This window comes from Cherax quadricarinatus, chromosome 21 (genome assembly GCF_038502225.1).
Source record: "Cherax quadricarinatus isolate ZL_2023a chromosome 21, ASM3850222v1, whole genome shotgun sequence".
NCBI classification, from domain to species: Eukaryota; Metazoa; Arthropoda; class Malacostraca; order Decapoda; family Parastacidae; genus Cherax; species Cherax quadricarinatus.
The window spans coordinates 10035745-10051506 of NC_091312.1; the positions used below are offsets into that span (position 1 = coordinate 10035745).

The 15762-nt window shown below is 41.9% G+C and overlaps 1 protein-coding gene across 11 annotated transcripts in view; it reads right to left on the bottom strand.

Annotated features, from left to right (window-relative positions):
* Positions 1–2902: 2902 nt before the first annotated feature.
* The window catches only part of Myd88 (myeloid differentiation primary response protein MyD88), a 129900-nt gene continuing 117040 nt past the window's right edge, over positions 2903–15762 (bottom strand). For 10 of the 11 annotated variants that reach the window (XM_070087217.1, XM_070087213.1, XM_070087218.1 and 7 more), the window contains one exon: positions 2903–3701. In XM_070087217.1, the coding sequence (XP_069943318.1) occupies positions 3342–3701 (360 nt within the window). In that variant the 3' untranslated portion in view covers positions 2903–3341. Of the gene's footprint in view, positions 3702–3992; positions 4133–15762 lie in introns of all 11 variants that reach the window. The other variant, XR_011392261.1, reaches the window with a different exon arrangement.

Consider the following 15762-nt stretch of genomic DNA (forward strand, 5'->3'; position numbering starts at 1 on the left):
AAAACATACCTCCTACGGCCACCACCCCTGGAATCCGAAAGGTGGCTTCCAGAGATACACCTGTCGCCCGAAAGACACCCAAAGCCACCCTCCGGGATACCGGAGAGGGATCGGGACATCCCCAGGTGATCCAGATTCCACGGCAAACTACGCCACCACCAAGAAACTCAACAGAATGGGATGGACCCTGGTACCCTTTCCCCTACCTAGGAACTAGTGTGCCTGTGGGAAAAATCCCAAAAGCCAATAAGAGAAAGGGCAAAAGGAAGGGGTGGGGAGGAGGAGGAGGAGGAGGAAAGGCAAAAGGGGAGGATGGGATAGGGAAGGGGGGATTGGGGGGTAATTAGGCTCGGTCTGAGGAAGGAGACCGACAGGTCTAATTCCTCAGACCAAGAGCCTCTTCACCACGCCAAGGAGCCCCCCTTGAAGAGGGTTTGTTCCAAAGCAACCTTTCACCCTTGATAATTCCCATACCCATTCTCAGATCTTAGTCTCTGGAACCAAATGTTAATTTTCTTTTTACAAATACATCACTGATACAACCACTTGTTTGAGGAGTAATTAAGATTTTTAAGTGCCACTGCACATGAAAGATGATGCAGAGACTCGCTGCAGCAATGAATGACTCAGACACAGCAGTGCTAGAATGGCATATACTGAACACTTCAGATGCAATGACCCACATTCAAGTTGCATGGAATGAAGTTCCTCAACAGCAGGATGGTGAAAGAATATGCCTTAATGTGGTGAATAATTTTGCAGACTTTCCCTCAAAAGTCAGGCCAAGGAAAATGTGACTGGCAAGGACAGTGCCAGGTGAGGGCTTTTAAGATAAGCAGGCAGACAAAAATGAACTGTAAGATGACAATGATGAACAGACAAATGAAATATCGAAAGAAAGCAGTTCCCAGTTAGACGTGAAGCAGATAATAGAGGAGGATGAGGCAGAAGAGCTTGTACCTCAACAGTTAATACTACAAGAGATACGTGAGCTACTGCATACTATTGGTAGTGACAATTTTTTTTGACTGAAAAAGGACCCTGACACATCTAAAAGTACTGTAAAACAGGGTCCTGAGCAGTTGATGATGGATTATCTAATGTATAAAGTATTTTAGGCTAAAACAGAGTGGAAGTGCATTACAGAGTACATAAGAACTCCAGTACAACCATCATGTATTGACAACTCTGCATTGACATTATAACTGAAACCACCTGTTGTCCCAGAAGGACCAAACTAATTCCCTCTACAAATGTCAAGACCAGCAAGAAAAAAAGTGTAGGGAAAAAGGTGGGTGGTGCAGCGAGGCATATGAAGAGAAAAATTACCCATGAAGGCAAAGAGGAGATTATTATTATTATTATTATTATAATCAAAAAGAAGCGCTAAGCCACAAGGGCTATACAGCGCTGCCGGCAAAGAGGAGAATGTACCAGAGTATAGAGGTACCTATATGACTGTATGGGTGTGAAGCATGGGTTTTGAACGTTGCAGCAAGAAGGCTGGAGGCAGTAGATTCGTGTCTGAGAGCAATGTGGTGTGAATATTATGCAGAGAATTCAATTTGGAGATTAGGATGAGGTGTGGAGTTACCAAAGCATTATTCAGGAAGGTTGTTGAAGTGGTTTGGACATTCAAACAGGATGGAGCAAAACAGAATAACTAGGAGGGCATATCAATCTGGGGTGGAGGGAAAGAAGGGTAGGGGTCATCCTCAGGAAGGTTGGGGGGGGGGGGGGTTAAAGGTTTTGGGTACTTGGGGCTTAGACATCCAACAGGCTTATGTGAGCATGTTGGGAGTGGAGGCAAGTGGTTTTTAGGATCAATGTGCTGTTGGAGTGTGAGCAAGGTAACATGAAGAGATTCAGAAAAACCAGTTAGCTGGACTTGAGTTCTGAAGGTGGGAAGTACAATGCCTGCACTCTGGAGGATTAGTGGGGATGTTGCAATTTGGAGGGTCATCTGCACAAGACAGTGATTGAACGAGTGACAGAGAAAGTGTTTTCTTCACTGTCACTGCCACCTTCCACCAAGGTAGGGTGATGTGTTTAAAAAAAAAATGCTTTACCTAAATTTTTTTGAAAGTCTCAATAATGTGACCCTATATTTGTCATACATTCTTTAGTCCATGTAACATGATTTCACATGAAATGCTGGCTTTCAGTAACATCAATGTTTTACATGGAACTCTACTGTACAACCTACCCATCCATGTCTTGCATGAATAATTTGTGATTATTATTGTGTAAAAAATATTCAATATACAGGATTTTGTGTTTATACATCAAACTAGAGACTGCTTTCCCTACACTTTGTCATTGTGCATTTATTATTTCTATATCATTAGAAGCACTATACTCAGAGGGGTCATACAGTGCCTGGGAAAATGGGAAACTTTCAGGTTCAATACAAGGAATGAAAGGGCAAGTCCAGTTCCTTGGAGCAAGAGACCCTTCACTGGCATCAACGAACTTCCCTTAAGGGACTGTGTAAACTACATCTGCCTGAGGTATGTCAACAGTGTTGCACTGTAAATGTGTTCACTCAACCTCTGTCCATGTAGACCCCTCAAGGGAGGTTCCTTGATGCTGATGAGAGGCTTTTGATCTAAGGAATTGTATTTGTGTTCCAATTCCTGTATGTCTACAGAGAAAAAAAGAAGGCACCAGTGTTTTTGTGTTGTGTCACCCATGGGACAATGTGTATATTGGTGCTAAACTAAAAGAGAATTTTCAATTTTATGTATACAATGTGACAGGTTATTTAAAACAAAAAAATTGATTCTGATGAAGCACTAAACCCATAGGTGTCGTATAACACCTAGGGGAATAGGAAGCATTCAGGAGGGGAGGCTTGTGGCTTAGCGCTTCTTTTTGATTATAATAATAATCAGGAGGGGAGGGATAAATCCAGTTCCTTGAATCAAAAGCACCTCCCTTTGGGGTGCTCTAGTGAGAGTTGGTTTAGCACTTGATAATATTTGTCATGTGGTTGTCCTATTTCCTGTTATTTCAATTTAATATGCTGCAAGTGATAATTTTTTTAATAGTTTTGTTATAGACTTATTAGTAGTAGTGACTGACTAGTGTGGTGACTGATCAGAATTCAATACATCCAGTGTTCAATACTTCATTAGGTTGTAGCCAGGTTCTCAAGTCAGCATGCGAGAAATTATTGGTGTAGGGTGGGACAGTATTTCCCCAACACAAGTATACCAATGTATACTGGAGGAATTTGTGTCCAACATTGTGCAAACTGAGCAATTCTATTTAAAGCTTTGCTCCACTCTGATTTGTTTTAGTTAAGTGGGGGTTAAGAATGAAGCCCTCTAAATCTTACATTAGCTAAGAATTTTTTTTTTTTTCTGTTTAACTTTAAAAATTCTCCTAAATAATCTAGAAGACAATTGTGGCCCTTGTGAAGATTCCTCTGGTATTAAGAATGCAGCAGAGCTAGTAGTGCTCATGGGACTCGTGGGCTCAGGGGTTGTTTCAGGAACATCAGGCAATCTCTGAAAAATGCCTGTGTAGTCACTGGATTCCCCAGAAGCTGATGATGTGTCAAGTTGAAGAACAGGTCCTGCAGGCGTTTCTAGTATAGGAATAGCAGAGCTGCATGGATAGCCATTGGTGGTCAGTGAAGATTTCTGTTCATCTGTTGCTGAAAGATCTTCATTTTCCGGAAGAGATATTTTGCCAGTCTGTAGAATAATAACTGAATTTAAAGGAAATACCATATACAAAAAAAAAAAAATACAAATACTCAAAAACATAAATGAAGTTCTGGAGAGGATTATACATGGAACTAGGCCCAGGTTGGGAATAAAGGTGGTATGAGATTATTTTATGTATATGGAAATTGCAATTGAATTTTTTATCAAGATAAAGAATTAATGAAAAAAAGAATTTTCTATTTGTGTAGCTTTTATAGCCATGCATCTTCTTTTTTAATAATCAACTCTTAATAAAACCTCAATGTAACATCAATATACCTGGTCTGTCCTGATCTCCAAGTGTGGGTTGAGTAGTGGAGGAAGCTAAGATTATTCTTTGTCTACAATTTCTATCATCAGCAACTCCTTGCAGTCATAGGTCTTCCCTACATACTCTCACACAAAAACAGGCCAAGTGTCTATCAAAAAAGAAAAACATGCACATGTGCAAACATGACGATCACAGCAGAGTATCTGCCAACACACTTGGTGGTGAGTGGTGCTGCTGCAATCATCCTATCCACACTCCCACTCATTACCTATTAAGTTTTAGGTACAGGTACACGTAAATACAGTTACACAAATTATCATAAATAGTAATGTGTGTAAATTACCTAAGTTAACAAAAAAAAAAAAAAGTCTGACAAAGTGACTTATTTCCAATGGTATCCTTAAAAATTAAAACAGCTAAACTGTATGACCCTGGTGGGTTTAACACTGAAGTTTTTATATTATTATAATAAAAAGTGCTAAACCACAAGGGCAAAGTTTTGATAATAATAAAACAGCTAAATAACTCGCACTACCTCTTCAAGGGGCATCTCCTTGGCACGGTGAAGAGGCTATTGGTCTAAGGAATTGAACCTTTCAGTCTTCCTCAGACCAAACCTAATTACCCCCCAATCCCTCCTTTTCCTGTCGCTCCCCTCTCCCTTTCCTGTTTTCAGTCTCTGGGGGTCTTCCCCTCGGGCATTCTAGTTCCTAGGTAAGGGGGGAAGGGTACCATGGTTCATTCCATTGAGGCCCTTGGTAGCAGTGTAGTTTGCCGTGGAATCTGGATCCCGATCCCTCTCCGGTCTACCAGGGGGAGGCTTCGGGTGTCTTTCAGGTGATGGGTGTATCTCTGGAAGTTGACTGTCAGACTCCAAGAGGTATGCTTTGTGGCAGGTATCCAACTGCCCTCTCTTTTGTCTGCCGAGGTGGCTCGGTATATGTGAGGTTATCCCGGATTGCTGGTTTACTGGCATGAAGGGTAGGGTATGGCACAGGTTCAATGCTACATCTGCACTACTCCCTGTGCCAAGATTCTCTTGGGTGCAGAGGGGGATTTATGGCAGTTTCGGTCGTCCTAGGAGCTACTTCCTTATATTCTCCCCCCTCCCCCTTTTTTTCTGAAAAAAAAAAAGAGAAAAGAAAAGAGAGACCTAACCATGGAGTCCCAAATCCATGAAACTATTACCCCCTTTCTCTAGAAGCACCCTCTTACAACCCTGCCTTGTTACTGGACCATCCTTCGGCTCTTTCTAATGCCCCTGTTATCTTGGGTGACATTTTGTCGTGTGCTCCTGATACTGAGGCTTGGCCTGACTCCTTTGACACATCTGACCTCCGCATGTCTTTGATCATGCTTCTGGCTTCCAGATCGCCCACTCACCTCAGAATGAACCACTTCTAGTCCCACATCTAAACGACCATGACCTTTCTCTGATGATACTGCTTCAACTGCCTCTCACTCTACTCAGAAAAGACCAACATGACAATCACTCCCTTTACATACTATGCATCATACTACACAATGGACTAAGTTTTTCACTGCAGCTGACATCCCCCACAGACTCTCTCTGATCATGATATCAGCAAGGTGCTCCTATGCCGTGTTGGTCAAAATATTTTGTTTCATGCTCTCAAGAGCAGTGCATGACCTTTCTCTCCTTACCACCATAGATGCTATTCCTGTAACAATTCAAGAACACCATTCTCTCAATTCTTAAAGTGGTACTGTCGTTCTGCCTCACCAATGTTCAGCGTAATTTCCAGACGTGGTGATGACATTCTGGAACAGCTTGAGTTCCAAGACCTCCCAATTCTCAAAGTGGACACACATGTGCTACCTGCCCATGGGCAGACACACTTCGCTTAACTTTTGACTGCCATGAGCTTCTGTCCTTGGTTTATATTGCAGGACACCATTTACAAGTCCAAAAGTTGATCCCTACACCACAAGTGTATAAATTGCTGGCATTTTGGCCATCCAGCAAAATACTGCAGGTCCATAGCAGAATGCCCAGTCTGTGGTGCCACCAACTATACTAGTACATCTTAATTGTACATGCCTTAATTGTAACAAAGCTCGCCCATCTTATTCTTGTCATTACCAAGTTTACTTAAATGAGAAATCCGCTGCCTCAAAGAGACAGAAGGCTTTATTTATGCCATGGCAGTCTCTCATCTACACCTCCAGGGGAGACTTCCCCGTATTTATTTTTCTTTAATTACAGGCACCATCCGACTTACAACCGAGTTCGGTTCCGACAAACAGGTCGTAAGTCAAAATGGACGTAAGTCGAACCTTACTACTGAATATCAACATAACATTTTTGTAATGGCTATTTTATTGTTTTATTTTCATATTTCATTTTTTGCTTTACCTTTTATGCTGTTAGTACTGTATTTGATACTGCAAGGTTTAGGATAAACACTGTGTACAACACAAACAGTTGTTTATTTCCCAGAAATTTGGCATAGAAAACATGGTTGTAAGACGGATGGTAGGTGTACTTAGAGGCCTCCAACCTCTGGGGTCCCAACTCCCACAGTCTCCCCTGTGGTCACACCTTCCACAGTCACCTCTAACTCTTTTGCAGTCCTGGACTCCGAGGTTCCTACTACACCACCTCATACTGTTCTCCAATCTTCATCTTCTCACTCACAAGTTTCTATATCTACAAGACCTCGGACAACACCACCTCCCCTTTGCCCCTCTGCTTCTCCGAAGTCCAAAACATCCCCAAAGTGTGAATCCTTTAACCTCTCCTTCACTTATCCTTCCCAAACATTTTTCCTTTCCAGTCTCTGTACCTAGTTCTTTACCTCATACAGTCCCCTCCTCTCCTGTCCCCTCCCAAGCTTCTTCCCAAGTTATCCTCTAACCTCTCGTTCCCCTCTTCTTTGGTAACTTCATTATCGCCCCAGTCTTTACTCACCCTCCCCCTTCTATCTCCGATGTCCCACATACAACTTCCTTGTCCTCTGAAACATTTGAAGCTATCTCCGAATATACTGAGGAGACTTAACCATTGATGGACACTGATCCACCTCCTGTCACTCTTCAGTCCTCTGCACAATTCTTTCTTCACAGTGTTCCAAACCTTTGCCGCTTACTCATTTTCCGCTGCCTCCACGTGGACTTTACTAACCCTCCTAGTCCATAGACACCTATTGCTTAATATTTCTTGTATCCAACTGTTCACAAATCATGGCTCATTTATAGTGGAATATCAGAAGCCTCAGAGGTATTCGGGGTGAACTTCAGGTATTGCTCTCCCAGTTTTCCCCCATTTGTGTTTATTTACAAGAACCCAAATTAGGCTCTGTTGTTATCCATCCCATCTCTGGCTATGTTTTATTATATTCATCAGACCCTTTTCCTGATGGAACCTTTAATGAAAGTGCACTTCTTGTATGCACCAGTATATCATACCATCAGATCTTTGTTCATACTTCGCTGCATTACACTGCAGCGAGCATCTACTTGAAAAAGTGGTATACGGTCTGTTCTTTGTATCTCTCTCCTTCTCAAGCATTATCTATCACAGATGTTGAGTTTCTGGTTTTTTCATTACTGCCATCACTTCTGTTATTAGGCAATTTTAATGCTCACCATTTCCTCTGGGGGTCTCAGTGACTCTTGCGGCATTCAGTTAGAGGCTCTTCTCACTTCTCTCCCCCTCCATGTTTTAAATAAGGATGCTCCCACCCATTTTGACCCTCATACTCAATCTCTCTCCTGCACTGATCTCTTAGTTTGCTCTTCATCAACTGCACCAGACTACCTGGTCTGTACTCCCAGATTTACATGACAGCGATCATTTTCCGATCCTCCTTACTTCCCTTTTGTATTCTCCAACTCCTCGAAGCCTATGCTAACAATTTGACTGAGTGAATTGGGACCCATATTCACATCAAACTGCTTTTAGTGAGGACCCTTCTTTGTCCTCTATTGGTGAGTTGTTACACCTATTTTTGACCTTAGTTTTAACTTTAGCTTCACATTCTGTACCCCTAACCTTAGGCAGGCATTCTCAGAAATGCATTCCTTGGTGGTCCCCTGCTTGTGATTATGTGGTACATTTGAAACAAGCTGCATGGGGCAGATAAGATAAGATAAGATTTCATTCGGATTTTTAACCCCGGAGGGTTAGCCACCCAGGATAACCCAAGAAAGTCAGTGCGTCATCGAGGACTGTCTAACTTATTTCCATTGGGGTCCTTAATCTTGTCCCCCAGGATGCGACCCACTCCAGTCGACTAACACCCAGGTACCTATTTGCTATTTGCTGCTAGGTGAACAGGACAGCAGGTGTAAGGAAACGTGTCGAAATGTTTCCACCCGCCGGGAATCGAACCCGGGCCCTCAGTGTGTGAAGCGGTAGCTTTAGCCACCAGGCCACCACAGAGTGACTCCTTGATTTTCAGTGGACGAGAGTGGTCGCCCACCATGCCATCCAAGAAGCTAAATGTATTTGTTGGCGGGATTGTGTTTCTACTGTCACTTCATCTTCCTCCATGAATGCAGTCTGGGAAAAAGTATGGAAACTGAGTGGCAAATACTCCCCAGGATTGGCTCCCACTCTTCGGGCTGCCGGTATCACTATAGCAAACCCTCTTGAAGTTGCCACTGAAATTTGTAACCATTTTGTCCATATTTCTCAGGGCCTCCATCTATGCCCCTCGTTTCTTTCCTCCAAGTCTGCCGGAGAGTTAGAGCCCTTAGACTTTTCTTCTAGCAGAGAAGAGTCTTCTAATGTGCCTTTTACACTTCTGGAACTAGAGTCAACACTTTCTGCTTGCTGATCATCGGCAGCTGGGCCTGACAGCATTCATGTTCGTATGCTCTAGCATTTACATCCATCAGCCCTTGCTGTCCTCTTATGTCTATTTAATCTTATTTGGTTGCAAGGAGTTCTTCCCAAGCTGTGGAAATCTGCCATTGTTCTACCTTTTCGTAAACCAGGTACTTCGAGACATGATGCCTCACACTATTGTCCCATTGCTCTTACCAGTGCAGTTTGCAAGGTGATGGAACATATGGTAAATAGATGTTTGATGACACACAATAGTCTCTCCACTAGTCAATATGGCTTTCGCAAGGGCCATTCTTGATTCCTTACTCCGTTTAGATATGTATGTTCGTAATGCCTTTGACAATAACCACTCAGTTATCACCATTTTTTTCATCTTGAGAAAGCAAATGACACAACTTGGAGATATAACATCTTGGCCCAAGCTCACTCCTTACACCTCCAAGGCAATCCATTTTTCCTTAAGAACTCCTTATCCGAGAGATATTTCTGTGTTTGCTTTCTCTGGACTTTGTCCAAGCTGAAGGTGTTCCCCAGGGATGTGTCATTAATACCACACTTTTTCTCGTTATAAATGATCTGGCATCTGTACTTCCATCTAATATTTGGGTTTCACTCTATGATAATGACTTCGCTATAGCAGTTTCTCTCCAGAATGCTGTCAACTGTGTTTCCAATTGGGCCACTGCTTGTGAGTTTAAATTTTCCGGTACTAAAACACACCAAAATTACTTTCACTGGACGTTCTATCATCTCTGATACTCCATTGTACCTGTATGGTTCACAGATCCCTGAACATGATACAATCAGGTTCCTCAGCCTTCTCTCATGGATATCTCATGGAGAGGCAACCTGCTCCTCTCTGTGAGAATTGCCAGGCTCCATTATCAGTCAGCCACATTCTGTTGGACTGCCCACTTTATCAACGAGCACGCAGAATTTACCTCCATCGTCGTCTTCGCTCCACTGCTCTCTCTTTTTACCTTCCCTTCTCGCTGATGGACCCACCTTTCATCCGGACTCTCTCATTGACTTTTTGACAACAACTTACTTATTTCACAAACTCTGATGCCTGCAGCCCTTTCTACTTCAATCTCTTGCTACCATCTACCCCACACTATTCCCTGTCCCGCTGTTTCTGTAACCTACTGATCATCCCTCCCCCCTTCTGCCGCACAATACCTTCGCTTCCTTCCCTACCCTGCAGCGCTGTATAGCCCTTGTGGCTTAGCGCTTCTTTTTTTATTATAATAATAATAATCCTCAGCCTTCTGTTTAACCATCAGTTATCCTGGAAACCTCACATTACCTCCCCGAAGGCAACATGTCATACCCAGCTGAACGTTCTTAAAACTTGTGCTCATCTTTCATGGGGGGCTGATCGTCGAACTCTCCTTTGGCTGCATTCTGCCCTAATTCTATCAAAACTAGATTATAGCGACCAGATATATTAAATGGCCTCTCCTGCAACTCTTTCTAAACTTGATTCCATCCATCATCAGGGATTACATTTATGGCTAGGTGCTTTTTGCCCCTCACTTGTTGAGAGCCTATATGCAGAGGTGAATATTTCACCCTTGAATGATCACCGTGATGCTCATTGCCTCTGCTATAATGTCCAGTCTCATGACCTTGCACAATCCTTCCGTATACATATAGGATAGTAATGGACATTAGTAGAGGTCCATTATTTGTTCGTTGCCCTTGTTTATGTCATCCCTTTTCTCTACATTTGCTCTTGTCTTCTCTTCAGTTGCCCCCTTTATATGTTCATCTAACTTTTCCCTCCTTTCCCCGGGAGGTTCTGACAGTTCGTGTCTGTTCTTCCTCAGTGCCATACGCGAAAGCCCTAATATCTACAGTTGCTTCTCATTCTCTTTTTCCTAATCACTTCCAGTCTCATTCTCATACCGTCACAGTGTACACTGATGGTTCTAAATTCACTGATGGTATTAGGTTTGCAGCAGTGTTTCCAGACAGTGTAGTGCAAGGGCATTTATTAGACTCGGCTAGCATTTTTACAGATAAATTGTATGCAATTCTTGTAGCAATTATCCTTATTGCATCTACACCTGTCTCACCATTTGTAATAGTCTCAGACTCCCTTAGTGCTTTGCAAGCTATTGAAAAATTTGATTCACATCATCCTCTGGTTATGCCATATCTCTCAGAAAAACAAGTTTTCTGTTGGGCCTCTGGTCATGTTGATGTTCAGGACAATGAACAGGCAGACACTGCTGCACGGTCAGCAGTACAAGACCTCCCAGTTTCATATAGAGGTGTTCCATTCACAGGCTTATTTTGCAGTAATCTCTAACCACCTCCACAACTGTTGGCAACAACGTTGGTCTGATATGATATCAAACCAAGTTTAGGTTTCTGGCCATCATCTTGTCATCAATGCCAAGGTTGGGAGACTATGCTTTCCCATCTTCACATCGGGCACATTCGTCTTACTCATGGGTATCTCATGGAAAGGCACCCTGTTCCACTCTGTGAGAATTGTCAGGTTCCAGTTTCAGTTTGCCATATTCTATTGGACTGTCCGGTCTATAAATGGCAAGCAGAATTTACCTCTAACGTTGTCACTGCTCTAACGCCGTTACTTTATCTTCCCTCCTTGCTGACAGATCTACCTTTGACTCAGACTCCCTTACTGACTTTTTGACAGCAACTGATTTACTACACAAACTTTCATGATACTTCCTCTAGCACTCCTCATAACCCTTTCTAACTCTCCCTCTGTTGTCCTTTCCACCCTTGTTACTCTATGATCCTGCACTATCCCCTGCCCATCTGTGCTCTATGACCTTTGTAGGTTTAGCGTTTCGCTTTGATTATAATAATAATAATAACTCACACTACACATCTCTACTGCACTGAACTTTCATTTTCAGGTAATTTACTGTACTGCATTACAATTTATTCTGTATTACAATTTATAATCAAAACTAAGTGATACACCCACAAGGGTCATACAGTGCTGCAGTGAACTGTGTAATATGCTTGATCTGAAACTAACAAGGGTAGAGAGTATAAAGGAGGAAGAGATTGTAAGGGAGATGAGGGATGCTAAAGGAGTGTAATCAAAGGTTCTGCAATAAATCTGTTGCTGTCAAAAAGTCAAAGAGAGTGTCTGTGTCAAAGGTGGGGCTGTCAGCTAGGAAGGAAAGTAAGGGTGCTAGAGCAGTGATGATGTTGGAGGTAAATTCTGCATGCCCGCTGGTAGACAGGACAGTCCAACAGAATATGGCTAACTGATACTGGAACCTGACAATTCATACAGAATGGAACTGGGTGCTTCTCCATGAGATACCCATGAGTGAAATGTGTGTGCTCGATGCAAAGACGGGAAAGTGTAGCATCCCAACCACAACATCAATAAGAAGACCAGGATCCTTAACTCAGCTTGATGGAATGTAATTTATTATGAATAAACTCACACCAATGTTGTTGCCAATGGTTGCAAAAGTGGCTAGAGATTACAGCAAAATTGTCTGAGAATGGAATACCTCTATATGAAACTGACCCTAGTGGGTTCAGCACTCAGTTTTGTTCATAATAATAATCTATATTGTTTTACATGATGGTAGGATTGCTGGTGTCCATTTTTCTGTCTCACAAACATGCAAGATTTCAGGTACGTCTTGCTACTTCTACTTACACTTAGGTCACACTACACATACATGTACAAGCATATATATACACACCCCTCTGGGTTTTCTTCTATTTTCTTTCTAGTTCTTCTTCTTGTTTATTTCCTCTTACCTCCATGGGGAAGTGGAACAGTATTCTTCCTCCATAAGCCATGCATGCTGTAAGAGGCGACTAAAATGCCAGGAGCAAGGGGCTAGTAACCCCTTCTCCTGTATATATTACTAAATGTAAAAGGGGAAACTTTTGTTTTTCCTTTTGGGCCACCCCACCTCGGTGGGATACGGCCGGTGTGTTGAATCAAAGAATAATTTATATGAAACTGGAAGGTCATGTACCGATGACCATACAGTAGAGTCTGCCTGCTCATTGCCCTGAACATCAACATGACCAAGGACCCAGCAGAAAACTGCAACAGCATGAGAATGAGACCGAAAGTAGTTAAGAAAAAGAGCAAGAAGCAACCGTAGGTATTTGAGCTTTCGAGCATGGCAGTGGGGAAGAACAGACTTGGATTGTTGGAACCTCCCAAGGAAGAAGAGAAAAGTCAGATGCTAAGTGAACAGATAAAGGGGACAACTGAAGAGAAGTCAAGAGCAAGTGAAGACGAAAAGAAAAAGGACAGTTAACAGGGATGGCAAACAAATAATGAACCTTTATTAATGTCCGTTACTATCCTGTATGTAAAAGGATTGTGAAGGTCATAAGAGTGGACAAAATAATAAAGGAGGCAATGTGCATCATGTTGATCGTTCAAGGATGAAAAATTCATCTCAGCATATAGGCTTTCAACAGGGGAGGAGCAAAAAGCATTTAGACATAAACATAATCCCTGATTATTTTTATTATTACAATCAAAACTAGGCACTAAACCCACCAGGGTCATACAGCACTAAGGGATCAAGTTTAGAAAGAGTTGCAGGAGAGGCCACAAGATATATCTTGTTGCTACTGTCTAGTTTCAATAAAATTAGGGCTTAATGCAGTCGAAGGAGAGTCTGACAATCTGACCCCCATGAAAGATGAGTAAGGGTTTTAAGGAGGTTCAACAGCTATGGCAAGATGCTTTCAGGGAGGTAATGTGAGATTTCCCAGACAGCCAGCAATCAAACAGAAGGCCGAGAAATCTGACCGTATCACATTCAGGGATGTGAGAGCCATACAGGTATAACAGAGTATCAGAGATAACAAGATATCTGGTGAAGGAAATTTGGTGCATTTTAGCACCAGAAAATTTAAACCCATGAGTAGTCTCAGGGTCCAAGAATTTTCAATAATGAAAAATTATTTTTTCTTATGAAAAGATGGAGAATCTTTTTTCTGAAGGTAATGAAACCAAACGTATGAAAGTTGATGGAAAACTTATGGAATTATGCTCTAAAGTTAGCAGTCTCAGCAATATTTATGCACCAGCGATTTTGCCACTTTGAGTCCTACTGTAAGCCAATTCTATTATTCCAGTCAACCAAACTCATAGCTATTTCACTAGTATTCCTTCCATTCTATCAACTGAGTACAAGAAACTGCCCATTTACTTATTTGAACTACCCAATAAAGTGATCAGAAATCGTTAATTTGGCCAATTTCACACAAAATAAAAAAAATTGCCAATTAATAAACAGGGTCCAGAGTAAACAATGTAGACATTCCTAGCACTAAAAAAAATTCTTCTGGTCATTAGTTATGTCTCCAGGCCTCTCATATTATGCTTGCTTTCCATTTTGAATTTTTATTCACACAAAAAGTAGATTTACTGTTATGCAGACTACTGCAGTATTGTAAAAACAGTACAGTGGACCCCTGAGTTTCGTGATTAATCCGTTCCAGAGAGTCTGCCGAAAGTCAAAATTCACAAAACTCGAAACCATTTTCTCCATAAGAAATAGTGTAAATCCAATTAATCCATTCCAGACCCCCAAAAGTATTAACAAAAATTATTTTTTTTATAGATTAAATATAGATTTACATACAGAAAAGAGCAAGAAATCAAGTATAAAAAAAATAATAACATCACACTTACCTTTATTGAAGACTCTTGTTGGTGTATGGAATACAGTGGACCCACGGTTTGCGATATTAATCCGTTCCTGAGAGCTCATCGTAAACCAAAATTATCGAAAAGCGAATCAATTTTCCCCATAAGAAATAATGGAAATCAAATTAATCCGTGCAAGACACCCAAAAGTATGAACAAAAAAATTTTACCACATGAAATATTAAGTTTAATGCACACAAACTGAAGAAGACATGCACAGTTTGTAATACTCTATTAACAATAGAATACGTATATGACACTTACCTTTAATGAAGATCTGGTGATGACTGATGGGATGGGAGGAGGGGAGAGTGCCGAACTTATTGTTTAGAAGGGGAATCCCCTTCCATTAGGACTTGAGGTAGCAAGTCCTTTTCCGGGGTTACTTCCCTTCTTCTTTTAATGCCACTTGGAGCAGCTTGAGAGTCATTGGACCTCTGTCGCACAACAAATCTGTCCATAGAGCTCTGTACCTCCCGTTCCTTTACGATTTGTCTAAAATGGGCCACAACATTGTCATTGTAATAGTCACCAGCACGGCTTGCAATAGCTGTTAGGGTGATTTTCATCCATAAAGGTTTGCAGTTCAACCCACTGTGCACACATTTCCTTAATTTTTGAAGTAGGCACAATGGATTCCACAACTGGCATAGGCTTTTCAGGGTTAGCCCCAAACCCTTCAAAATCTTTCTTAATTTCCATACTAATTCTCACCCTTTTTACCACAGGGTTGGCACTAGAAGCTTTCTTGGGGCCCATGGTGACTTATTTTGCAGAAACAAGCACCAAAAACACTGTGATAATATGGAATGTACTGAATGCATCCTTAGATGCGAGCACACTGGCTGGCTTGTAAACACTGGCATGCATGGGGCAGTTCAGGCCACGTGGACACGTCTCAGACGAATCGCATATGGTGGGTTTTTTAACGGGAACCGAGGCAAAATTTTTGAGTTAAAATGTATCGAATACCAGATTTATCAGATACCGATGCCATCGCAAACTGGGGGTCCACTGTATAAGAAAACAGGAACACTGCAGCAGACCTGTTGGCCCATACACTAGGCAGGTCCTTCACAAACCATCCCACTAACAGAATATTTGCCCAGCCCAATTTTCAATGCTCCCCAAGCAATAAGCTTTGATAATTCTATTCACTCATGTGCAAGTCCCATTTAAATCAAATCGTGTGTGTGGAGAATTATTATTATTATAATCAAAAAGAAGCGCTAAGCCACAAGGGCTATACAGCGCTGCAGGGTAGGGAAGGAAGCGAGGG